Raw genomic sequence first — 25,551 nt, 5'->3', positions numbered from 1 at the left:
TGGACGCGCGCGCGTGTGTTGTGTAGGGGGAACGGTAGTGTAGTGCTTAGCGTGCTGCCTGTGTCTGTGTGTGTGTGTCTGTGTGTGTGTGTCTGTGTGTGTGTCTGTGTGTGTGTCTGTGTGTGTGCGTGTGTGGTGTGTGGGGAGCGGTAGTGTAGTGGTTAGCGTGCTGTCTGTGTGTGTTTCTGTCTGTGTGTGTCTGCGTGTGTCTGTGTGTGTGTCTGTGTGTGTGTCTGTGCGTGTGTGGTGTGTGAGGAGCGGTGGGTGTAGTGCTTAACGCTACGCTGCGCTACCAACCCGGCAAACCCAGTTCGATTCCCGCTCACGGCCACCACCGGTGACGATTATTTGAACCTCCCCTAGGTCGACTCTGCCTCAAACGAGTAACTTAACTACTGTAGCGTATTAACATCGCCACTGGGGAGACAAAGGCGGCCGGCCGTGGTAGATACAAGTCCCGGGCGAAGCCGGGTAGTACAGCTAGTAATCTTAATAATGACGTTCAATGTAGGTCGTATACTTGTTGAGTCTCGGAGTCAAATGTGCATTTGCGTTGAATCCTGAGAATATTTAACGTTGGTTTTGTTCAGAGAGCTCGTGGCAGCCCATGGCCCCGGAACGTACCAGTCGAGCCGGTATCTCAGAACCCTTCTCTACCAATGCCTGTGTGTGATGTGCGCTCTCTCGCACACGCAACGTGCGCACAGCGTAATCGAGAGCACTCGCAGTTGCGCTCCCTACTGAGATGCACACAAACCCTACGCCGTATTAGGCAATGCCGCCAAGAGACATGGTCTCTCCCTCGGCAAGTAAAATAACGAAAAGCACATGATACCTGTGTGGCGTAAGCTGGCGGTTGCGGCGGGAGCCTGTTTGACTGTGGTATTCAATATTGGAACAAAAAGTCTTAAGAGTTGTATTAAAATAGCATACATTGTGTGTGTGTAAATATGTCGTGTACTGAGCAAACCGGTTAAATACCAAACCCAACCAGCCTTGACAAACGGGTTCTGCAGAAATGAGTAAGGTAAGGTAAACCCACAATACTGGTAGGAACCTCCTGGTTACACCAGCTCACAGGGGATTATTGTGTCCGTCCGTCGTGCAGGGAGTGGCTGGGTGGGGAGGGAGGGGCTGGGTGGGGAGGGAGGGGCTGGGTGGGGAGGGTGGGGAGGGGCGGGTGGGGAGGGAGGGGCTAGGAGAGTGGAGAGGGGCTGGGTGGGGAGGGGCTGGGTGAGGAGGGTGGGGCTGGGTGTGGGGTGGGGAGGGTGGGGCTGGGTGGGGAGGGGCTGGTCACTCCGTGGTGCCCTTATAAAACTCAACGTTTAACCTACTCACGCCGGCTTGTACCCGCCCTCACAGTCGGGCATATTTGCGGAATACACCACGCCGCCGTTGACCCTGGCCATTAACCGAGCAACCCAACGTTCCTACCAGCTCCCTCCGCAGGAATGTGTTTTACCCCACCACTCGCTACCTGCCAATTTTCCATTGTACTGCTGTACGAACAGAGAAAAGAGGGTGTTAAAGACACGTGTCCCCATTGCTTTAACTGCCATGCCAGGAGATGGAATCGAACCAGCAACCTCTGGATGACATGGCCAATGTGCTAACTGTTCCAGCACGGCAGTGACGCTTTGTTTCTCAGAAAGTTACTCGTTTTATGTTTATTACTAATTCCTCATTTGGAATGTACAGAGCAATCATCGCCTGCTGCGAAAACTTGGCAGGACCCTCCTGCAAAAGAGTCATGAGACTCGGTGAAGCTTTCCTGGGTAAACAAACATAATAAAAGATAATTTAACTCTACTTGACATTTCTATATCTGTGACACTGGGGTTTTCAGTTCCCAGCCATCTGGGACACCCTCTTCATGTTGCTGACTTTTCACGTTGTGGTCTTGCTTGGTGTGGTTTGAACCGACCACTTCAACGTTTCCTGTCAAGCGTGGGCGTGACTTTGACCTTGTGTGGTTCATCCTCAACCAACTGGAACTGACCTGGGTAGAGACGTGAAAAGTTTGGTCTGTTGGTTATACAGTAATGCAGTGGGAAAATGCTACTGCTAAATCGTTCCAATATGTTTAAAACCTTTCCTTAAATGCAATGAAAACAGGGACATGTGGCCGGTTGGATAATGATAATAACGCGTCAGACTGTGAGCCAACAAACATGAGGTCCTGGGTCGGTAGGCCTCACTGCAGCCATCACACCCACCCTGCACACTGCCAGCGCATGTACCCCAGTGCTTGTGTGCATGTGCCGGCTGGATGGGGGCATCGTGGGACCACGAAGCAACTCGGGGAGGCTTTCATCCAGCACTACTGACGATGCGCTCCCCAAATTTCACCAGGCTCACTGTTCATGAACTTTTGGAAGTGCTTGCACAAAGGATAGTAACATCTCATCCTGTGTTCTTGGAAACTGAAAAAATTGATCACAGCCCTTGATCGTTATTTTGTTTGTTCCAGTCTATGAAGCTAAGAGAGTTGCCTCTGATTTCAAGACAGCCACTTGAAATGGCTGGAATCGGCATGCTCCGATTAGCACGGTTGGCTACGTACAGTGCGAAAGAAGTTCAACATACATGCTGAATCCTAGGACCTCCCTTGCCGGTATCAAAATATAAGAATAGGTTTTACCCTTTCGGGCAATAAAACAGGTGTTAAGATGTTAAAACACCAAGCTGAAACCATTTGCAAGAAATATCTGCATTAACCATGCAATAAAAAACATGCTCTGATAGAAAATGCATTGTCTTTGAAACTGATTGGTCCACACCAGAGACAGATTTCTTTAGAGCCTAGTCTCAAACAGTGTTACTATCAGAGCATGTTTTTTGTGCATGTTCACCACAAGTATATGTGGTTAATGCAGACATAATTCCTTGCAAAAGGTTTCAGCTTGGTGTGTTAACATATTAACACAACTGTTTTATTGCCAGAAAGGGCAAAACCTATTCTTATAATATACATGCTGCCAGGCATGTTACACCAGGTTGCACTCGGTCTCAGAGAGCGTGTGGCACGCTGCATCCGTTACATGGCCAGCGGCACAGGAGCTGCGCACGCTTGCTGGGACCTCTCACTCCTTGACTGCTTTGACTGCCATGGGCCGCCCTTCCTCGTAGGCCACAGCAGAACGGAGTTGCTCGGGTGAGCTGTGGCAGGCCTTGCAGCTCTCTCACAGCAGGATTGTGCGCGGGTGAGGTCATGCCAATAGGCCATGCATTGCATGCTATTTGATACCAATGCCTATGCATTTCCATGGGACAGTTTAAAAGAAAAAAATGTCTTGTTTTGTAAATGATACCTTTCGGTAGATAAGCCTCTCCTGACAGCTAAAGCAAATAAAAGAATGACTGACCAGTGAGTATGTGAGGAATGCAGGCTTGGTTCATGGTGCCCCGTGGGTGTGGGTAATGGTTGCTTAGCGGGAGGCGTTAATTGAACAATTGTCGTTTCCAGATTGTTGGTAGGTTGTGGACTACGTGGGTGTTCAGGTGTTGTGGCCAACACCAGTAACAATTATGTAATTCATAATCAACGTTTTTGGGTTAGATGGCGTTATTTATAAATGTGTCGTAACCCTCCACCACCCGACACGGCCAATCAGTAAAACATGTGTCACGTTGACAAAAGACAAATAGTTCCCTACTTTAGCCCACCGCTGTGTTGAAGAGTGAATCCACAATATTGAATCCACAACATTTGTAAATGTTGTGGGTTCACTCTTCAACACACCGGTGGGCTAAAATAGTGAACTATTTGGCTTTTGTCAACGTGAAAACCTACGTGTTGAACAATTATGTAAACCGGTCCTGGGCCTTCCCTAGGTTGGCTCAGCCTCAACTGAGTACCTGGTGCGATGTGTAAACATCGCTGCTTGGGAGACAAAGGCGGCCGGGCATGGTGTTGTCCACTCACCCCTTCGTTCACAGCACTTGCCCCAACAGTGTGTTAATACTATACGGGGGGGGGGACCTTTGTATTTGGAGTGTAGAAGTGATTCATACTGATGTGCAGTGCAAGGCAGGTGACCTGGGCTGCAATCCTGGCCATGCACACCGTGGTAATTGGTGTCCAAACCTGGCTTTGGGGAGTTTCCTCTCGGCCAACCCAGACTAAATTAGTAATATTTAAAAATACTTATTTTTAAACACGCTTTAATGAAATGTACCGTACTCGTAATGGCAAAACTCCACGACTGCAGGAAGTGGCCCCGAAGCTTGCCATAACGTAAGGAACCGTGGTGATTTAGAGCCAACGTCAGTTGGGAGTAGACAATTAGACCCAAGCCGAAACATAACATATAAAAAAGATTGTTTTAAAATAATTGAATTTTTTAAAATTATTGAATATAGTATTGTCATCAGTGTGACATAAGTATACCAAGTTTGCAGTCGATAGCACATTGAGAAGCGGGTTAAAATTGAGTTGCAAGATTTGAGGATACAACAACAACATCAACAACAGAGTGAGTTAAATAAAAGCATGTAAAAGAGCAGCGTCTCTTTGGGCCTGTCTTCAGCACTATGGAGACATGGCGTCGTCACATCACAGCTTAGTTAACACGCCGCTTCAAAGAGGCGCTTGCTTAAGAGCACGACATCGTAAAACATTTACCGATTGGAGACAGGTTTGTGTTTGAAAAAGATTGGCATAACCTGCTCGTGCATGCTGTAAATAAATACTGCTTGTGTGAACTCAGAGGTGTCTGTTTAAACGAGACACACACCTGCTGTTCTGAATAATAGCCGTAATACGTTGTCCACGCGCGTTTCTGTTTAATTACGTTACATTTTGGAGTGTCCTTCTCTCTGAGCCTGTGTCTCCCGGCACTCAGTAGGGTCCGGTCGCCGGTGAAAGAATGGATTCGTCACAGCTGAGCGCGGACTTGGCGTTTTCAGTGTTTGGGTTTGGCATGGGGTCGACTCCATCTGAGTTTTGTGAAGTGTTTCCCAGGGCCGAACAGGCTCCTCCCCTCACCATTGGAACCTCATTTGCCAGTAAAAAATATGATAATTGGTTTTTTACCCTTCTATCTGGCAACAAAACTGACACCTTTTTTTTTTTTACAAGGAATCATGTTTGCATAGACCACAATACCTGCAGTCATAATGCAAACAAAAAACATAACTCTGATAATGTATGCACTGGCCTTGAAGTTGATTGGTCCACACCTGAGACAGCTTTCCTTAGAGCCTAGTCTCACATGGGTTGGACCAGATGACGCCAAAAGGCGCACAACTCAAAAGACAATGCACCATCAGAGTATGAGAGCTCGGGGTAAGAATTTACACCATTGGAACCTCATTTGCCCTCTCGAGCTTGAGAAATTCAGCTCACTTAATGGACTTGATGTACTTGCTGATGGTAACGGGTGTTTCTTTACACGTATGGAAACGCAACGCATCGAAGGAAGCACACGGCGTGACGATGAGGGAGAGCGGTGATGTCCCCCCGGTGTCTCACGGCGCGTGGGCACGGAGTGAGTGCACGGGGCACGAGTGGCAGCAGGACTCGGAGGGGGACGGCAGCGTTCGACTTTGGCCGTGTTGCAGCTGTGAGGCGAGGGCTGAACGATTAATCGATTTAAAATCGAAATCGCAATTTGAAACAATGCGATTAGCAAATCGCAAAGGCTGCGATTTTTTGCGATTTGACAAGTGCTATTACTTTGTTATTGGAATTGTTCTATTTGTTTATTATTATAACTTTATTTAACTTAACCATTGTTCTATGTTTGATTGTTCTATTTCATCATGGGACCTCCTTTGCCAGTACCAATGACGCCTTTTGGCGTCCTCTGGTCTAACACCGTTTTGAGACTAAAGAAAGCTGTCTCTGGTGTGGACCAATCAGTTTGAAAGACAATGCATTTTTTTATCAGAGCATCTTTTTTGTTTGCATTCTGACCACAAGTATTGTGGTTCATGCAGACATGATTCCTTGTAAAAGGTTTCAGTTTGGTGTCTTAACATCTTAACACAGCTGTTTTGTTGCCAGTAAAAAGGGGAAAACCTATTCTCATGTTTTATTTCAATTAGAACAGTTTAATAAATGCATGTTGGAAGCTATTAATATCTTTTAAGTTCTCATCTTTGCATTGCACATATAGAGCAGTTAATATCTTGATGAAATCACGTGGTAATGCTCCATCACATGTTTTAAACCTATTACACAGTGAATATTGAACTGAAGCTTAACTTAACAAAAATACAATCGCAAATCAAATCGCAATATCTATTAGAAAACTCGCAATTAGATATTTTCCCCAAATCGTTCAGCCCTCCTGTGAGCTGGTCTGTCGCTGTAGAAATTCAATCAACAGAAACCAAAGTCTCTTTGCGGCTTGGAGCCGTGCTTTCAGGAGGGAGTAGTCTGTGTGTCACGCTTCTAACAATGGCACATGGAGGTTGACGTGGCCCTATCTGCATGTTTACGCGTCACTGGACCCGTGATTCGGTGTGTGAATCATAGTTTTTGAGAGTGGTTGTAGTTCTTGCACTGGGTGTCTGTTTATAAATGTGGTGACGTTTAAATTGGTCTCTGCTGACGTTTAAATTGTTTTTCTGCTGCCATAGCAACATTCAATATCGCAGGCTTGTATGGTATCTTACAAAAATGTCACCTAAAATGTTTTAATTTTTTTGGCCTGTAGAATATTCACTTGCTGCTTGGTTCTTTTCACATATTCAAGTTGTTTTTTTCACAATGTATATCCCAACCTCGCTTATCAAATCAATGCAACGAAACGTCCTTCCAGAACGCGCTCCCATTGTCCCAGGGAGTGGCATTTAAAGATGACACCACGGAGCTAATGCTGGAGTCCAGTAAAATCTGTTGCCTATTCAACACTGGACTGCACTTTCTTGGCAGCAGCAAGTACACATTTTAGCCCTCGTAGCTGGGCTAGGTGGAATCAAGTAGAAATTAAATGTACGTCGTATTTTTATGCAGTGGTTGTTACGTACTGAGACCGTACAATTGTTTAATCTTTAATCTGTTTTAGTTATGCGTGGGTTTCTGGATCTGAACTCAGGTTGTTAGCCCTGCTGGCTTAGTGAACCCTCACAGGATTATCGCTGAGACCTCTCTTCCACCGCTGTTTTCATCGGCCGCAATACGATGGCAATGCAATGAAATCCTGGAATGAAAACGAACCCTGGAAATCACTTGGTGTTGCCGTCAAAAGTCAAACCTGCTTTTCTCAATAACAGTGAATCATTTGTATACATTAACGCGGGGCCCCCAAACCTGATTTACGAGTTTCTTGGAATGGGGGCAGCAGATTGTGAATGCTGGCGCATACATTCCCAAGGCATTAGCAATGCACCACGCATTTCACCAGGAGCCAGGTTCCCTGAATGGAAGCAGGTGGAGCAGCTCTGGAATGCATGACCAGGCCCGAGTGCCTTGAGCAGGCACTGAAAAGAATGCGCAATGAATTGATCCACTATTACGTCACCAGTCGCACCCCCTCCCCTCCCCCAATAAGGGATTCCAAAGCCTTGAGCAGTATTCGTTTTTCTGCTGGTTAATTGCCTCCGAATGATATCTGCGTGTGGATTAATTTTCAAGAGGCTTGGAAATCCATCCAGATGTATGAACCGTGAATAGGGGACAGATGGCCGCATTTGTGAAGTGCCTTCATGCTTCTCCGTGCTGCTCTGCCTGTACTCTCGCGCATGGGGAACGGTGGTGTAGCAGTTAGCGCGCTGCACTACGAACCTGGCGACCCGCGTTCGATTCCCGCTCGCGGCAAATACCAGTGACGATCATCTGAACCGGTCCTTGGCCTCCCCTAGGTCGACTCAGCCTCAAATGAGTACCCGGTGCAATGTGTAAACATCACCACTAGGGAGACAAAGGCGGCCCGGCGTGGTGTTGGCCACCCGCCCCCTCGTGTGCCGTGCCGGCCTTCATAGGTGCTCGCTAACAGCACTTGCCCCTACAGTCTGTTAAGGCTATACGGGGGATCTTTGTCTTTGTACTCTCACGCGGGGGTGCTTGCCTGCGGGGTACATACGTTCATCCGTGTTGCCTTACCGTATTGTCTTTCAGATGAGACTTGAGGTTCTCTTAATCATGTGGACACTTATATTATCTTAAGAGCAGACTAGAGTAACCGTGGTGTCCTGGATACAACTCTTTGTTACTGGTAATGCCCTCCCCATATGTCAAACGTCAAGATTAGTTTTCCAGAATGATTACGTGCACATTGGTGTCGCTGGAATGATGAGATTGTCCACAGGCATGGCTGTCCTCGCCGTACTTGACTCTGGTTTTGTACCGGCCCAGCGGTTTCAATCTCTGGTTGAGGCACCTGCAGTGAAGATGCAGGTGGGGAGAGGCTGCAACGATGCCAAGTTGGGCTCGGAGCATCTGCGCTGCCTGCGCTGTCTGCCAGACAGACGTCCAGCCGCGCATCCCACCCGCTCACAAACATCGTCCCCGCGGGACCCACCCAGACTGCCTGCTGGTTGCTGGATTGCCGACACGCATCGCCAATAACCCAATATAGTTTTGGAACGTAATTATAATACCTTACCCAAGAAATACATAACGTGCGTGTGATAGAACAGGGTGTTAAATTCACATTTGAGACCCGTTGTACACCAACGTGAGTGAATCTAAAACCAAAATTAACTTTTTATTTTACCAGATAAGGCCCGCTGAACTCTACATAGCTCTTTTTCAGAATCATAGCTCAACAAAGTGGATTATCAAGTAGAAGTTTATCGCAGCCAAATACTCTAAACGCGTGTTTCTAAATGTTGAGGGAAGACCAGGAGGACCCGGAGAAAAATCCACGCGACCACAGGGAGAACGTGCAAACTCCAAATATACAACAGGCGTCAGGGTCGAGATCGTGCCCACGGCGTCCTGTACACCAGGCGAGGTAGTTATCATCTCGTCACCGCGGCGCCATGTGATGTGAACGCTCGGTCTGACCCGGAACCGGAGCTTCGCTCGGTAGCCATCGTGACATCGTGCCGAGGGGCGATGCGCCCCACGCTTCACGGCTGTGATGTTGCTTCGTTTAAAAGCACACCAGAAGTGACACAACTGACCGATATTTGCTTGAGAGGGTGTATACTAACTAAAGCGTACGCTAAACTTTGTTTTAACAAAATATCAACATTCATCAACAACGCTTGGCTTCAAAGTAAAAAGTGTATCATAGGTGATGTTTCGGGCTATGGCCCTTCTTCACAGCGCATAGAGAGTCCAGAGAGAGTGGATACGAGTTGGAGGCTTCACTTTACATACCATGGGGCCTGATGAACATCTCCACATCTCCACATATATATAAAAGGTAAAGTTGTGATTATGTGTGTCTATTCAAAATGTGTAGCGTACTTCCGACATGCAACAAACTTGAAATTTGCCATGTGGGTACTTTCCAGACTGTACACCATGCAAAAATGATAAAAAATAGACTTTTATTTGTTTGGGGGGGGGTGGAGGAGCTCAATAATGCAGAAATTTTTTGCACGGCAAATGAGCTGTGACGCCAAATTTGTCATGTGACCCGCGCATGTGGAAGCGTAACGCATTGTAGTGTAGCGCTTAGCGCGCTGCGCTACGAACCCGGCAACCCGAGTTCGATTCCCGCTCACGGCCACCACCGGTGACGATTATTTGAACCGGTCCTGGGCCTCCCCTAGGTCGACTCAGCCTCAAACAAGTAACTGGTGTGGTGTGTGAACATCGCCACTGGGGAGACAGGCGGCCGGGCGTGGTGAATCCAAGTCCCGGGCGAAGCCGGGTAGTAAAGCTAGTTACATTATAAAAAAAGTCTGATCACTTCCTTCCAATCAAGGAGAGCAAGGAGTGGGTCTTGGGGGGGGGGAGATGTGGTGGTGGGGCCGAGCTCCTTCCTCAAGTGGTGCGGCTTGGGCACGGTTTCTCATGGCCAAGGAAACAGCATTAGACCGGTGCCTTGGGTTTGAACTTGCGCTCTCAGAAGTGCTGGCGTATTAATTGAACACAGCTTTAGCTGTGTGGGCCACCCAACCACCTTGGTAGCTTTTTATTACACGCTTTCTTTTAACTCGCTCTGTCTGTTGTTGTCGTTGTTGTATCCTCAAATCTTGTAACTCAATTTTAACCCACTTCCCAATGTGGCATCGACTGCAAACTTGGTATAGTTATGTCATACTGGTGACAATACTATATTCTATCATAAAAAAAATATATATATTTTTTAAACATTCTCTATTGAAATGTTATGTTTCGGCTTGGGTCTAATTGTCCACGGTCAACTGACGTTGACTGTAATTGGCCACGGTCCCTTACGTTATGGTAAGCTTCGGGGCCACTTCCTGGAGTCGTGGAGTTTTGCCATTCCTAGTACATTTTATAAAAGCGTGTTAAAAATTTTTTTTAATAATACTTATCACATTTGGTAATTTCTCCCGGTGCATTTAAAGCCGTGGCTCCATTGTGTTTCCCTGATCAGTACCATCCAAGCACGAGCACAAAGCAACGCTATGTTGGAGCCACGACGAGGGATATGATATCAAAGCCTATGGCCGCGGGGCGGACCACTGGTGTTCAGTGTCTTGCCACACGAGCCCCCCTTGGCTCGCCGTGCGGTCTTCCGCGCCTTTCTCTGTGCGCCCCCTGCACGACCACTTGGCTGTACAGCACAGCAGCACCACTGCTTGCAAACCGAGCTTTTGCCAAAGAAGAAGAAGACAGAAAATTGGACACGAGACGATTATTGTTCAGCTCGGACTATGAATTTCATTAACTATAACGTAAACAACTCTCTGCATACATGTCCAGGAACGTGGGTAGGTAGGGCAGGCTGCATGCATAGCAAGCGGCATTCCAACAATACATTTCTTCAGTTAGCGAGGCACATGTGGGAAAAGGGCAAGGAAAGGAACAAAAAACGACTAGGGAAAGGTAGACATTTGTGCAGCAAACATCATGGGGCCTGACGAGAATTTATGAAACGCTACAGTAACACCAAAAAATGTACTGCTGTGCATTTAGATAAAATAACCCAAAATAACCCAACTTGCAAGATCCTCTGCGCCGAGACGAACATTGATGTGGCCGAGGCGGCGATTGTTTCACAGAGCTGCTCGACGTGGGCGTCACGCAGCGTACATCTGATGCAGGGGTAATGTAGCCAGCATCTAAGTCTAGACGACGATCTGTGAAATATTAGACAGGTCTTAGTCTGTGCGATTCATGCAGTCGAGTTGACTAATGTAGACAAACATTTAGTCAAACACTTAAAGTTAACAGATGGTGTGAGTAAGGGGGTGTCCAATACCCCCCCCCCCCCGTATTATAACTTCAGCGAGTCTGAACTCTGTAAATCTTTGTGTATATATCCAGTATTGCCAATTTGCTCCACGTACTGCTGTCTGGTGACGCTATTAGGTGATCCTATTTTGCATCTGCATTCAGACGAGTTAATTTCTACTCGTCCATGGTCAGGCTCGTTCAGATCTCTGATCCTAGTCATTGTCACGCTGGACGAATTTCGTCCAGTCTTGGTCGTTGCGGACTCAACATTTGGTGAAGAAGAGCCAAATGGCCTCTTTTATTTTCCACCAAAAAATTGACAGGGAATTTTGAGACTTCAATGAGGTGCTCAATCTGCGAGCAAGACGCCAGGCATGGCCAAGCAAAGCGCAGATCCAGCGCAATCCCATGCAGCCGATGTATTGTGCAAACATTCATAATGGACATCGTGTTCATTTGTGGTTGTAGCAGAGAAAGCAACACATTGCTATAACACAATACAGAGCTTTGTGTGCAGCGTACGTGGCATTGGTGTGATCACGGGGTGGTGAGAAGACGTATGTGATGGAACGCGGTCATAGAGCGTAGCAAGGAGGAGGATTGTGTGAAGGGAGTGGCACTGAAGGAAAGCCGATGGTGTGCATCGTAGATTAGAGATACGAAAGAGATGACTCATCCATTCATTGCAAATGCTTGGGATGAAAGTTTAAGTTTCCCAGCTCGCTTCCAAAGTTTAAACGCAGATTTCTAATGTGCACGTAAGTGTGGTCGCAGCTGTAAATCGTGTATAGTTTTCCGTGTTGCTAGTTTATTTAGTGGGCATACAACGAATGTATTTGTTGTGTTTTCCATAGCTATTGATTTAGGTCAAAAAAAAAAGTGAACTTGTAAAATAAGTCAAATTGTTCAAATGAAGTTATAATAATATTCAGTGAAGCCCTTTGTCAATCCACTGCTAGATGAACGTATCTCCGTGACGTGTCGATCATGGAGGTGGTTTGATAGTTGGGGAGTTGAGGGCTGCATTTGTTCAGATTATGCTCACCACTGATGTTAGCCGTGGCTGTCATTCAAACTGCGGTTGCTGGCTTCATAGTTGATTGCGCTAACCACAAAAAAATATTATCCAAAAACAAAAAAATACAATACAAGCTTCATTGAAGATTGCCTGGTGACATGAACTTGACTTAAATGAGTCAGCATCGCTAAGACCCTGAGCTTAGGTTGCAGGCTGCCACTCAGTGTTAATCCCGGTTCTCACATGACTCTAAGAGAGTCTCTGCTGACACGAGCCACTGCACAAAAATCCCATTGTCAGACTTTTTTTTATCTTGATACGGCGGAGCCCAGCACTGGGGGCGACTCGGTACATACCTCTGAATGGACGACCTAATCTCTCATCTGCACACGCTGCGCATGGCATGGGCTTCCTCCTGGCTGCCCCATGGACCTTCCTTGTATGTGATCTGTGTCACTGTATGTGGCTCTGCTGTTGTACAGGAATCTTGGGAGATAAAGCGTTCCCTCGGATCTGCCAGCTTATAACAAGATCGGGATACATTCAATGAACAAGTTGAATAAAAATCGAGATTTGAAGTTTTCGTGACTGCAGGGTTCCATACTCTTTGGTTCTTTCGGTAAAGTCACGTAGGTAGAAAATAAAATAAATTATATCACTTAATTTATTTTATACCTACGTGACTTTACCGAAAGAACCAAAAAGTTGAATAAAACACTTATAGATTGTCCCCTGCACAATGGTAGTGGGGTGTTTGAAGTTTGATTATGGCTGTGTACTCTATCACGGTTGTCAAATGTTTGATTGGCAAATTTGAATTCTGTGTTGCAAACGAGTGAAAGCCCCCCAGTATTTAAACATGTCAAAGACTGTGCACACAACTCTTTTGCAAGAGCGTAGTACTGAAGCAATGGAAAGCTGCCATTCACCACTGTCTACTACGTTGCTTTATGCAATGAATGGAGTTATTGGCAAGCTGATACACAGCTGAGAGACCAAGGATGTATTCATCAAAGAGGTGTGTTTATCATCTGATAAAAACGTACACTTATCTACATATATGCAATGTATATTTTAAGGAGAGACTTGGATTTCACCTGGACTTGCTGTTCAGTGCTGGAGTAACACAAAGCTGCTTTGTAGCTGGAGACCAGGTTTGAGGCCGGAGTTTTTTCCAAGTGGCGGGTGATTTTATGGCCTCATCCCCATTGGTGAAGAAACATTTTTCGTGTCAATTGCTTTGCAGGGAATGGCACGCGGTGTTTGTCTGCAGCTCCCGCGGTTATTATCTAAGCCCTGTTGGCTTTGGACAGTTGGAATCCATTCTGGAATACAAACTCTGAACGTCATTACTTCCAACCTGCCTACCAGTGAGTGTCCATTCAGACACAGCATGGCGGTACTGCTGCAGCACGGGAGATCCAGGCTGCAATGTTCCCTTTAAGCCGTTCGTGTTGTTTTTCACCATCCTTAACGGGATCAACGTGACATTGTATTTGTTTGAAATCACACCTCGTGATGATTATTGAGGATTCTCAGTGCAGCCTTGCTTGGTATATGTTGCCAAAAATTTGTATTATCATTTTGCGCTCGGGAGGAAACCTGAACGACCCTAGAAAAACTAAATCTGAGCGTGCGTAACACTGCCAGCCCTGCGCAGACGGGCGCTCGTGCCCCTCGCGGGCAGCTCGCCCTGCCCAACGGTGAGGTGTCCCGCATCGTATCTGTGTGACCCCGCAACCTGGTGGCATGCGCAATACCTTCTGGGAACGTTCTCATCCGAGCCAAACGTATGTCGTGGCGACGTCACTAAAAAGAGGTGAAGGTGGCTTGATGTGCATCCCGCCTGCAGTGTAGTCCATGTGCAGCAACCAACCCGAACGCAGTGCCTCCCCGGGACTGTGCCACTTGGTAGCGAGGTGCTCGTGGAGCTGTGGCTTTGCCTGGGTGCTGCTTCTCCTGTCACGACAAAGGGGAGCCCCGGCTGCCGGCTAGAACCACAGCGGGTGGCGCTCGCCGCGGTGCTTCTGGAGTGTTTGACGCGAGACCCAGAGGGCGCTGAGGAAACTGGGGGGATCTGGTTTATTCCGCTGATGCTGGGAGATTCAGGTTGTGCCGATACTGCAACGCAACGTGACGTGTCCCGCGATACAGCGATCCATGTCAAAATATTTGTTCCACACACATAGTCACAGGTAGCTTCCTTCTTTTGTAAGCAAGTTCAAACATTTGCTATCGTGCACTGTTATGAGCCCAGTCCATCACATGTGCACTTATCACACAGTGAGCTCTTTGGAATAACGCTGTTTCAAGTCTTTTGCCAAAGTGGCTCCGACTCACGGATGAATTCCGAACATCTGCCACAGGTAAAACTGGTTCCAGGTCTCTGGGCCGGAGACCCCGGTGACGCTGCGCTCGCCGTATCGCCGCACGAAGTTTGCGTGTGGGTCCAGTGGGATTGCCATGTAACCAGCGCAGAGTAAACTTGTAGGTGTCGAGGCTGACTCGGCTGCCGCGATGACGACTGTAGTTGGCACAGCAGCAAACTCTGAAATGTGAGGCCACGACTTCCTGGCTGAGCTTACCTTGGCCCAGGTCCCCCCTGGGTCGGTGATTGGGCTGCAGCTGCTGAGGCTGCTGCGCTGGGCGGAGAGAGGTCTTGACTTTACTATTTTGAGTAACCAAATGTCGTATTGTGTACGGCTTGTCCATCCTCAAGTTGAGTCTTCATTACATGCGGGATGCGTCTCTGTCTCAGGTCTCTTGTTGACGTTACACGTTTCCGCTCCGGTTGGAGTTATGCAATGTTAATCGCACACCGCAGTGAATTGCAAGGCAGTGGTAATCGCAAACCACGCAGGAGTAATAAACAGGGGTGTTGTGTTGCTGAGTGTGTGAAGAGAACTCCTGTCCTGTTGAGGCGGCCGCGCTGTGTGTTCCCTGCTGGTGGGGTCCCGGCTCACAGTAAAGCAGGCTCGCTCACCTGAAGGCCGTGCAACAGCAGAGCTACGCATCCCACCCGGATCGACCGCTCGAGAGCTCGATACCCCTCAAGGAGCCATGTGAACCGTCAGACTGATGAAAACTGATTGTGACATATGTTGCACGTCTAACTTTGCTGATTTCGGAAACAAAACCCAATTATGCGCATAGCCTGTGTGTGCGTCGTGCAGCCGTGGGCGACCATGCCGAGTCGGGGACAGAGTTCGACTTTGGAGCAGCACCATTACACGCGAGCCTCCCGGGCCCTCCCGTATGTCCCGATGCTTAATGCCTGCATCGCTTGCTTTTTCAGAACGCGGCCACCATGGACCCGGCTCGACAGGAGGTGGACGCACAGTCTCTGCGTGACTACGGGCTCCAGATTCGCTTCATCGAGGACTTTGCCAACGCGCCGGCTCACAGAGGCGGGGGGAACCCTTTGAGCGAAATGAATTCCTCCTCCTCCTACGGCGTGCAGATCAGCATCCAGGGCATCAAGGGCCAGCCCTTTGTGGTGCTCAACTCGAGCGAGCAGCCCGAGGGCGGCCTGCCGGACCCCCCGAAGCTCACACTGCCGGAGCCCAAAACGAAAACCGCCGAGAGCCTCCTGGCCCTCAACTCAAACGGTTCTTCGGTGACCACCGAAGACCCTCTGCACAAGAAAACTGAGTACACGAGGCCAGAATTCATGCGGGCGCGAGAACAGGCACGATCCACAGCACTGAAGGGTCAGAGTTCAAGCCAGAAGCTGAACTTTCAGAAAAAACCTTGGATCCTTCAGCCGTACAGGCCGGCCGACAAGGCACAATCATGTGTGGATGGGCAAGAGAGGGAGAAAAATCCAAAAGTCGGGGTGACGCAGCCGGCGGTGAAAGGGGAGGCCAACGGTGTGGGAAGCGCGCTTGCAGGTCAAGCCACAAGAGTCATCGACAGCGCAAGTGTGCGGGGCCCCCCATTGCCCGCGGCCGGGAAGACGCAGGAGTTGTGGGGAAGGCGGAGCGGGGACAAACCTCCGGTGACGCGGTCGGTGTCGAGCATGAGCGAGGAGTCTGGCAGGGCCGGCAGCGACGTGGACAGCCTCGGGCGCTCCAACGCGAGCTCCGCGTCCTCGCGCTCGCGAGCGTCTCCCGAGCGGCCGCCGCTTCGATCGCCGTCCGAGGACGGCCTCGACGAGCTGCGTGGGGAGAGCGCCAACCGCCACGAGAACCGGCGCTACATCCCGTTCCGCGCGGGCACGGGCCGCGACATCGACTCGGGACACATCCTGTCCATCGAGGAGCTCATCGGGCAGTTCGACGAGGCCAGCGCGGCGGTGCGCGGGCGTCCCCGAAGGCGCACAAAGATCTCGGCAGGCGACCGCGTGCGCTCACGCAGCCTCGAGAACTTCTCGAGCGCTCGGTCTGGCGAGCGGGAGAATCGGACCGAGAGGAGCCGCGTGGAGCTCGACGGCCCGAGGAGCGGCGTGTGGTGGGGGCAGGCGAGCGCGGGCGGTCACGACCCCCTTCTGGAGCCGCACGCGAAGGTGGCCACCGCCGCCGTGACGAGCTCCATGCGGCTTACGTTGGCGTCCCGAGCGGAGGCCACCGGCGGCGGCTCCGTCGGCGCCAAGCAGGTGCGGAGAACACACCGCACGTGTACGCGCGCGCTGGGCCAGAGCCTTGGCCTTGTTCACACGTGCGCCATTCTGCTCATCACAGCACCAAACTCATTACCAGCGTTGGGATTTCACACCTCCTCATCCCTGTACAACGTCTGAGTGCTTCTTAAATCAAATGTGTTGTGTCGTGTGGTTTGACTCTTGTATTTTGCATGTAATTATATATTTCTCCATTTGTTGGGTAGATAGGTGAGTCATCAGAGCCCAAAATATTAGGGATTTTAAACTAATGTAATGTATTTCGTAATTTTGTCACCTGTGACGGTGTGATTTTGTGAAAAATTGCACAGTGATTGAGGCCTTGCCCAAGTACGTGTGTGCAATATTATTTTCCTGATAGATAGCAGACAAGTCACATGATCAGAGATGGCTGCTCTTTGTGTTGTGCCCACTGAGGTTGTCAAGACGGTGAGCGCTGTCGCAACTGTGAATCGTGGTAACATTACAGGGAGTGGGAACAGCTGTGAATTACCATAAGCATGTTTGTGTGAACAACAGAATTGGCAGGGCCAGTTGATGCTTTAACTCCAGCCAACCTTGCCCACTGTTCAGAAATGAATTGTGTACAAGTCGGAATGAAGAACACAATCGGCGTTCATGGGGATATCTATGGAAACATGACTTTATTCAATCATCCATCACAAGCATGACTTTCAAGAGAGGGTACCAGAAACGTTAACAGAAGACCAGGATTAGTGTTTATTGTGGCGTTTACAAAATACGTTTTATTAAGCATACATCCGAACAAACAAAATAAACCCACAGACCTGGTTACCCTCGTGAAACATCTCTGGTGCAGGTACGCACAGTATCATGTGTGGTGTTGCACAGAGTAAACAAAACACGCAAGAGGGGAAAGAGAAAGGGTGAGGAACGTCTTCTCTCAGGTGGAACACTAAGAGACCGAAGATGATCATGGAGAGAGACTGTACCTCGTGGTATTTTCGTCCGTGTGTGCCAGTGCCCCCTGATGCTCAATAGCTGCACTTTCCACAGCACATCGCCTCTCCCAGGGAGGGTAAATCATGTTATTTTCAATGTATTAACACTTTTTGATGGAAAACCATGATGTTAATTTGCAAATGCATTTCATTATATCTCGGAATGCGTATGGACGGATTGCCCATAAATGATCATGTCAAAGCTAGTCCGCTAGCACGATGAAACGTTTGTAACGTTTTGCCAAATAAGGAAAGTACCTCAGGACAATCCTAAGAAGCATGACCCTATGTCTGTGTACCGTCATTGGGGGGTGTGTTGGGAAAAATCTCCTCTGAGATGTAATATTCGTAGCTCTTATGTTGGTTTTTTTGAGAGCCGCGTACGAAACGAAATTAGATGAGGTTCTGCGGCGAAGACTTGAATCTGCCGTGTGCGGATTTCCAATAAAGTCTTAATGCCCTTCCTCCAGGACTGTCCGTACCGGTCCCTTTCTGTAGCTTTCCAATTTTTTCCCAACGCATTTTTGAAAGGAGGCCAGAGATATGAAGGTGTCTAAAAAAAAATTGACATCGGAAGAAATCGTACATTGGCCTTGTGTCTTCATTTGATCTCCACCCATGGGCAAATCCCCATACCAAACCGAGGGGTTTCACCAGCGGTTATTGTGCCTTATGCAGTATGAAGACGACACGTGTTGTCATCTCAGTGTAGCCATTCTACCACCACCAAGTAGGCACATCCACACACCGGAAATCCATCGATTCCGTGTGGCTGGGAGGGCCCCTCTTGTGCGCCCACCACCACGGTCTGAACCTTTTCCCCTGAAACTGGGCTTCAAGACGTAGTGTGACGCCGTGTGTTCCCACAGGCAGCCCAGCTCATTGTTGTGAGGGCCTTTGTCATTTGCCCCGTGTGGTTGAAACGCGATACCCCGAGGATGAGCAATGAGTAATGGCAGTGAAACCAGCCATGATGGGAAACTCGTAGAGTGCCCTGACAATACCACGGGAAATTCCTGTAAGCTTATTGCCATTCTGTTAGAATGGAGGTGGGGGTTGGTTTGCACTTGAAAAATGTAGCCGAATAATTCTGCCGCTCGTAGACAAATAAAGGTATTCCTTGAATGTTTTCTCACAATGAACTGGTTGCAAAGCCACTGAACTACTAACGTGGTGAGCTACGGCCTTGCTTCTGCACGGGTGATCCATGCCCCATTCGCATCGGCTGGATTTATCAAGAACTCTCAACGTTTTGAGTGGAAATGGCCACCTTTGTTGCTGGAAGCGTGTTTACCTGATGCACAGCAGGAAAATATTTACAGTTCGAGCAGCACTTGCCGTCCCTCGCGTCAAATTTACCAAATACCTCGACAGTTTAACGGTGTCATTTGCTGGAGTGCCGTGATGAGTGGCAGGCCTTAAAAACTCCCAGCGGTCATCCATAGTTGCCAACAGAAAATAAGTTTATTAACTTTCTCAGAGGGCTCTTAAAGCGACCAACAAAGCCGTCTGCTGCTGCTGCGGCATCGTGAGGCCTCATTGGAGGGCGGCAGGGCTGGCACCGTGGGATCGGCACCACCCGGCACAGCAGAATGAGTCGCAGCATCTGCTCGCTCACACGAGCAATGCGACCACACCCGTCTCTCTTCACATCTTGTAATTTACCTCTGGGATTTCAACATCGCGAAAAAAATCGTTAAAATGTAGTCTCCATCTTCGTATGGATAATGGGCCCTGAACCGGTGGTGGGAATTGAACACACACACGGTGATGCCAGCCTCTCGTACGGCCACTGCTATTGGCTTGTCACAAAAAGGAACGAAGGTCAGAACCCACAGCAGTCTGGGATTTGACCTCTTAACTGTTCCATTGTGAGTCACTGGGGTTGATATGGAATGCCAGAGGCAGGTTAGTAGTGCTGGTTCATTACAGGGCATTCATCCTATGACCCACGTCAAACTGTGGGCGGGCATCACATGGCTTGGAAATGAACGCGGCTTCACTTTGAGCTTCACTATGTGATTAGCGATCCCAGGGGAATGTTAACGTTCCTTTCCCACTGGAGCCATGGTTTAGGGAAATCTGCCGCTATGAAGCAAGCGGATCCTTCTCCTGCCACGGAAGACGGCAGAAAACGGGCAACTTGGGGTCCCACATCTGAACACTCAGGCAGCACCACTGAGGACCTCTATTTGAATCCGAGCCCGAGGTCCGCACATGTAGGGAGAGTGATGGTCTCTGGCTGGCTACCAACACTTAATGATCAACGTGTGAGGTGTGTGTGGTGTGCAGATTGTTTCTATCCTGTCCACCTTGGGGTCAAACCGCTTGCTTGTCTTTTGAAGTGAAGACCGCAAAGCATAATGGTCACATGATTAACCCTTGAAGGATGATAAGTGAGGGCCCGTGGGGTAATTTTTTAATCCATCTATGTATGCCGTCTTAAAATGTTACAGAACAGTCCCAATTATTTATTTAAGAGGTGATAGCCAACCAAGCTTGATTTTCTCTTTTGCAAGGTAGACTTTGGGTAAAGTAATATATTATTTTACGAACTTTTAGTCCCGACTGTTATTCATTTCTATTTCAGTCTACGCCTGTGAATGGTGTCGCAGGCTTTCTTCGTGTACACACTGAATCGGGCAGCAGCTTTGAAATTCTCTGTGGAAGTCGTTAGCTTCTGCAGATAATCTAACCTCCACATTGAGTCAACTGCTTCAGTGGTGAGCATGCGGACTTACAGGCAGCAGCTCACTCACGAAGCATCTCACCCACATGGAGCTCACTCGCGTGGAGCTCGCGTGGAGCTCCGCGTGGAACTCAAGGGCAGCTCCACCCAAGGGCAGCTCCACCCAAGGGCAGCTCCACTCACGTGCAGCTCAAGTGCAGCTGACCCATGTGCAGCTCACCCAAGTGCAGCTGACCCATGTGACGCACACTCAAGTGCAGCACACTCAAGTGGAGCTCGCTATGCTGAATTAATGTAAAATGCTTCACTTGCTCCTTGGATGCCAGTAGCACAATCGGGATATAAAAAGCAACAGGAATTGCTGCGTGTGTTTTGTTTGATGTGCATCTTGCACATTGTGCACAATCTCTGGCCACCGCTGTGCGCACCTGCACGTAATCGCAAGCAAAGAAAAAAAATTGCTTCCTCTTCTCGATTTGAAGCTTTCGTGACTGCAGGGATCCATGCTCTTTGGTTCTTTCGGTAAAGTCATGTGGGTAGAAATAAAACAAAATAAATCACGACGTGTCGATAGCAACACAAGCCAAAGGTGAAAATCGCGATAGCCGCGATGTCTGCTGCGAGCAGCACGATGTCTTCCTTCTTCAGCTCTGGTGAAGTTTTACACGAGCATCACGTTCACCTTCAAGGCTGGTCCAGGCGACATTGATCAAGCCAAAGAGCACGCGGTCACCCTGTGGGCTTGTGTTGTCCCAGCGTGTAGGTTCCAAACGCGCACGGTCAGTCACACGCCCATGGCAACCCCTGTGGTTGTGGAACGCGTTGACTCCACGGTAAGAGAACCCTTTCTTATCATCGGGGGTAGCAATGTAAACAAGCAGACAATACACCTGCTTCCCATATTTGCCTCTTCCACAGATTTTTTTTTACACCTCCCTACCCACCACCCACAGGGCCTTCTTCTGGGAGTGCATTTCTTCTGCGGCATTGGCTTGGTGGCTCTTATCGGGATTCTCGGCTCCCCACACAAACACCACCTGCTCCCCCTGACCCCCGCTGTGCGTCATCAAGCGGCACCCTCCCACCGTTGCTGCTGTTGACCGACCCCCAGTGGGCCATCAATGTAAACACGAACGGCAAACGTGGACTTATTTGTAAAGTTGCCATGCTATGGGCACGCTTGGTTTTGCCTTGTGCAAGCTACCCCTTTCTGTATTGACTCACTTGGTCCAATTCATGTTGCCGGGCTCCTCCGCACGCCCGCCCGACTGTCGGCTTCACTCAACCACAGGACCACAACATCAACACCGCGGTGCTACAGCCACACCAAACCACCCTGCTCTTGGCAAGGTGTCTGTCTCGCACTCTGCCCATTTTGAGCACGTTCACACACAGCCCACAAAACCGCGCCACCCCCACTGCAGCATCGTTCATTCGTCGTCGTCGGCCATGGTCAATCCGCTGCTGGATGAAGGCCTCGCCAAGCCGCTTCCATCTCTCTCACGATTCTGCAGTGCAACAGTGCGTCCAGTACCTGGACATGGCCTGACGTAGGCGTCCTCTCAAACACGTCTCATTCCTTGGCCGCCACTCTCAATTTACTCTTGATCATCGGCCGTCATCCTTTACAGCGACGTGCCCTGCCCTAGACGTGCCCTGCCCGAGCCTCCGTAGTCTTCTTCGTAGTGGACGTTGTCAGTCACCGGCGTCTGTTTTCACCACGTGCTCCTTTCTCTGCCTCTCCAAGCAGCCGTCTCTTTACGCTTCTTTGCCCACTATTCAGGTTTTGTTCGATATTGTTTTGTTCATAACCCTGTTCATGAACCGTATCAAAGCAGGCAGCATGCAGTGATGATGAAACGCGCGCTCCTCTCGGCACATTGCTGCATTACATTTAAATTGTAAGTTCGGCCATGAAAAGCACTCTGAACGTGCTCTCGTCCTCCCCTTTGTTGCATCGTTTTTATTCCAGTCCCACCTGTCACGGCTGCCCCACTTGCCACTTACTCTGCAACGTTTTCAAATTCGTCCCTCCGACCAATATCTCTCGGCTCGGTGAAATAAGAGCATTTTGCAAGCGAGACTCGGGGTCAGCGAGGGCAAAATGTACAGTGGTGCAAACTCCTTGCCTTCTGCCCTGCTCTGGGTTTCTAGTTTTCAAGGTAACGGGTCTCCATGCTGCTGCAGGGGTATCAGAAGTGAGCCATGGGGCCGTTTGCAGCAGGAATACACACACTCCCTTCTGCTGCATATGTAAACGCTGTGTGTGTTGGGTTCCGTGTATTGGATGCCGTGTGTATTTGGAGCTGTGCTACTGTGTATTGAGTGCCCTTTGTTGGGTGCTGTGTGTTGTGTGTAGTGCGCGGTGTGTTGGCTGCTGTTACTGTGTGTTGGGTGCCCTGTGTTGGGTGCTGTTGTACTGTCTGTTGGTTGCCGCGTGGTGGGTGCTGTGTGCAGTGTGCTGTGTATTGAGTGCTGTGTGTGTTGTGTGCTGTGTATTGAGTGTTGTGTGCTGTGTGTTGGGTAGCGTGTGTTGTAAGGGCTCAGGAGAGGAAGCATCAGGTGATACTGGTGGTTATAGGCAGGCTGTCTGGGCAGTGGGCGTGCCACACAGTTGTGCCTTGCAAGCCCAGGGTGTGTGCCTGGGTGATTATTATTTTCTCGAGGTTTTTACATTAACTGGCCCAGCTGTTAATCAGCGACAAAGGTCCCGTCTGGTTTGTTGGTGCTCTGTTTTGCATATTTGTTTTATGCCACCTCTGCAAATTTGTTGGTTTGTGTACCAAATCCTCATTAAAGAAATGTACAATGATGCCTGCTCAACCACAACCTACATGATGATTGCACGTGTTCTGTTACAGGCCACTACAGTTCACCATATTTGCCGTGCGCTATGTTTTTCGTATGCCACGTACCACCCTGTTGGGTGGTACCGGAGGTGAGATGGATTGTGGCATCACGAGACCCAGAGATGGATGGCGGTGGCATCCGGAGGCCTTGAACCAGCAGTGAATAGACAACGGTTGATGATAATGATGAATGGATTTAGTATTTTTGTATTGAAATACATTTAACTTCAAAAGCCGTAAATAGCGGACAGGTTGAACATCAAATGTCGTATACTCTTTGGTTCTTTCGGTAAAGTCACGTAGGTGAAAAGTAAAAAAATAAAAGTAAATAAAAGTAAATTAAATCACGACGTTCCGGATGTAACACAAGTGTCCGCCATCAGGTGGGAAAAATCACAGCAAAACACAGTTGCTGAAATGGGCAAAAGAACTGCGATTACCAGGGGGTTATATTGGTGAGGTGGGGGGCGAAGCCAAGGATAGAGAGAGTGGAGGGGAAAGGACGCAGAAGAAAAATTGAGGGTCGATAGCCTGAAGAGCAGGGGGCGGTCCATGGACACGTAAGGCAAAGTTCTAAATGATGGGACTGAGCAGGACTGGAGATACGGATATCAGAGCAAACTATACAGCAGTTAGGGTTTTAACTGGTTGATAACATCCTTCCAATGATTGCTCAATTTGTATCCATCTTCTCGGTTGAAGTTACGTCCATGTTTATATATCTGGATTGCTTCATGAACAAACCTTTGATAGTAGTAACTTCAAATCTAGAGTAAAATGTTGTATTAAGAAATGAGCAGACGTTGACATAGGGAATAAAGCTTCGGCCACGCTCGAATAAGAGTGGGGGTGATGTTCATCTCTACTGGGGGCCCTAAGCCACTATGAGTCGTCTACATTCCTACGGTAGGAGCCAGTCCTTCTATACAGCCTACCAATGGAGAGTTTAATGGCATTAAATATGTGACGGGGTCAGAGGTTTAATGCAATAAATGCACCATAGAATAGACGTCTGTTGAGAATGTAACGAAGAGCGAGGCTTGTTGATGTGAAGGCGAGGCCGTGCGAGTCTGCAGGGGCAGTGGTGGGAGAGGAACACGAGGGGTTTAAAAACGGGCACGGCAGATGGGAGAAGTGAGGGCTAGGCCAGGGCAGATCCCGGTCGAAATCCACTCGCCTATCAAATGTCCAGAGAGCGTTACGGAGTCACCCATGTGTTTCCATGACATTGCTAAAAAGGTGACCTTTTTGCAAGTTTAAAGTTCGAGGTGAGGAGGAGTGGAAAGTAGCAATGCCATAGTTTTGAATGAAACTGATGTATCACGAAATGTGAGCGTTATTTGTAATTTGTTACGTTGAAGACAAATGTGGACATGTTTGTCGTCGATGACGTAGAGATTTAGCGATCGCGTGGATGAAGGAGGCGGTGGCGGCGAACTTAACACTGTCGGCTGGGCACGGTCGCCGTATGTTGAACTTCTTTCGCACCGTACGTAGCCAACCGTGCTAATCGGAGGTGTTGTGCCCCGTCCCCGCATGGCTGCCTCCGCCGCGTGCCCCTCTGTGGCTGTGCAGCTCGTGACCACCCCGGACCTGTTGCGCGACCAGACCGACGTTTCCCAGGAGGCCAGCGCCAAGCAGTTCCTGTACAGCGTCCTGCGGGAGGGGTGAGTGCGCACGCGCAGACACCCGGCGCTCCACGCACGCGTTCCTGCGCCCTCTCGCCGTCCCGGCGAGCGGACCGTGAGAACTCTAGCGGTGCATGCCAGTTGTGCGAGAGTGGTTGGTGTCGGGCTGCCACCCTTCTGCTGTCTGGCCACCACTGTGGCGAGAGGTCTGTAGGAAAATGAGGTCGCAACCGGGTACCCGATACCCGTACCCTACCCGATACCCGGTTACCTGTACCCGGCCGGGTACGGGTACCCGTTTGCGACCCTGGTGCGGCCGAGTACGGGTACGGGTAGGCCGTGAGTCACTGGTGAGTCACCGTTTGTCACTCATTTCGGGTAGGGTACGGGTACCCATTTGCGACCCTGGTGCGGCCGGGTACGGGTAAGGAATCAAAACCCGTTTGCGACCTCTGGTAGGAAGTCGTTGGCTCCATCCCGTCCCTGACGCCTATAGATTTGGAGTTTGCATGGTCTCC

The 25,551-nt window shown here is 49.2% G+C and overlaps 1 protein-coding gene across 1 annotated transcript in view; it reads left to right on the top strand.

Annotated features, from left to right (window-relative positions):
* LOC133358993 (cingulin-like protein 1) overlaps window positions 1-25,551 on the top strand; it is a 151,725-nt gene that overhangs the window by 13,475 nt on the left and 112,699 nt on the right. The window contains exons 2-3 of the mRNA XM_061577371.1: window positions 15,583-16,881; window positions 24,981-25,072. Of these exons, the coding sequence (XP_061433355.1) occupies window positions 15,595-16,881; window positions 24,981-25,072 (1,379 nt within the window). The 5' untranslated portion in view covers window positions 15,583-15,594. The remainder of the gene's footprint in view (window positions 1-15,582; window positions 16,882-24,980; window positions 25,073-25,551) is intronic.

This window comes from Lethenteron reissneri, chromosome 64, assembly GCF_015708825.2.
Source record: "Lethenteron reissneri isolate LAM-NWPU_2019-01 chromosome 64, ASM1570882v1, whole genome shotgun sequence".
In the NCBI taxonomy this organism is placed as follows: Eukaryota; Metazoa; Chordata; class Hyperoartia; order Petromyzontiformes; family Petromyzontidae; genus Lethenteron; species Lethenteron reissneri.
This window is presented reverse-complemented; position numbering and strand designations above follow the sequence as displayed.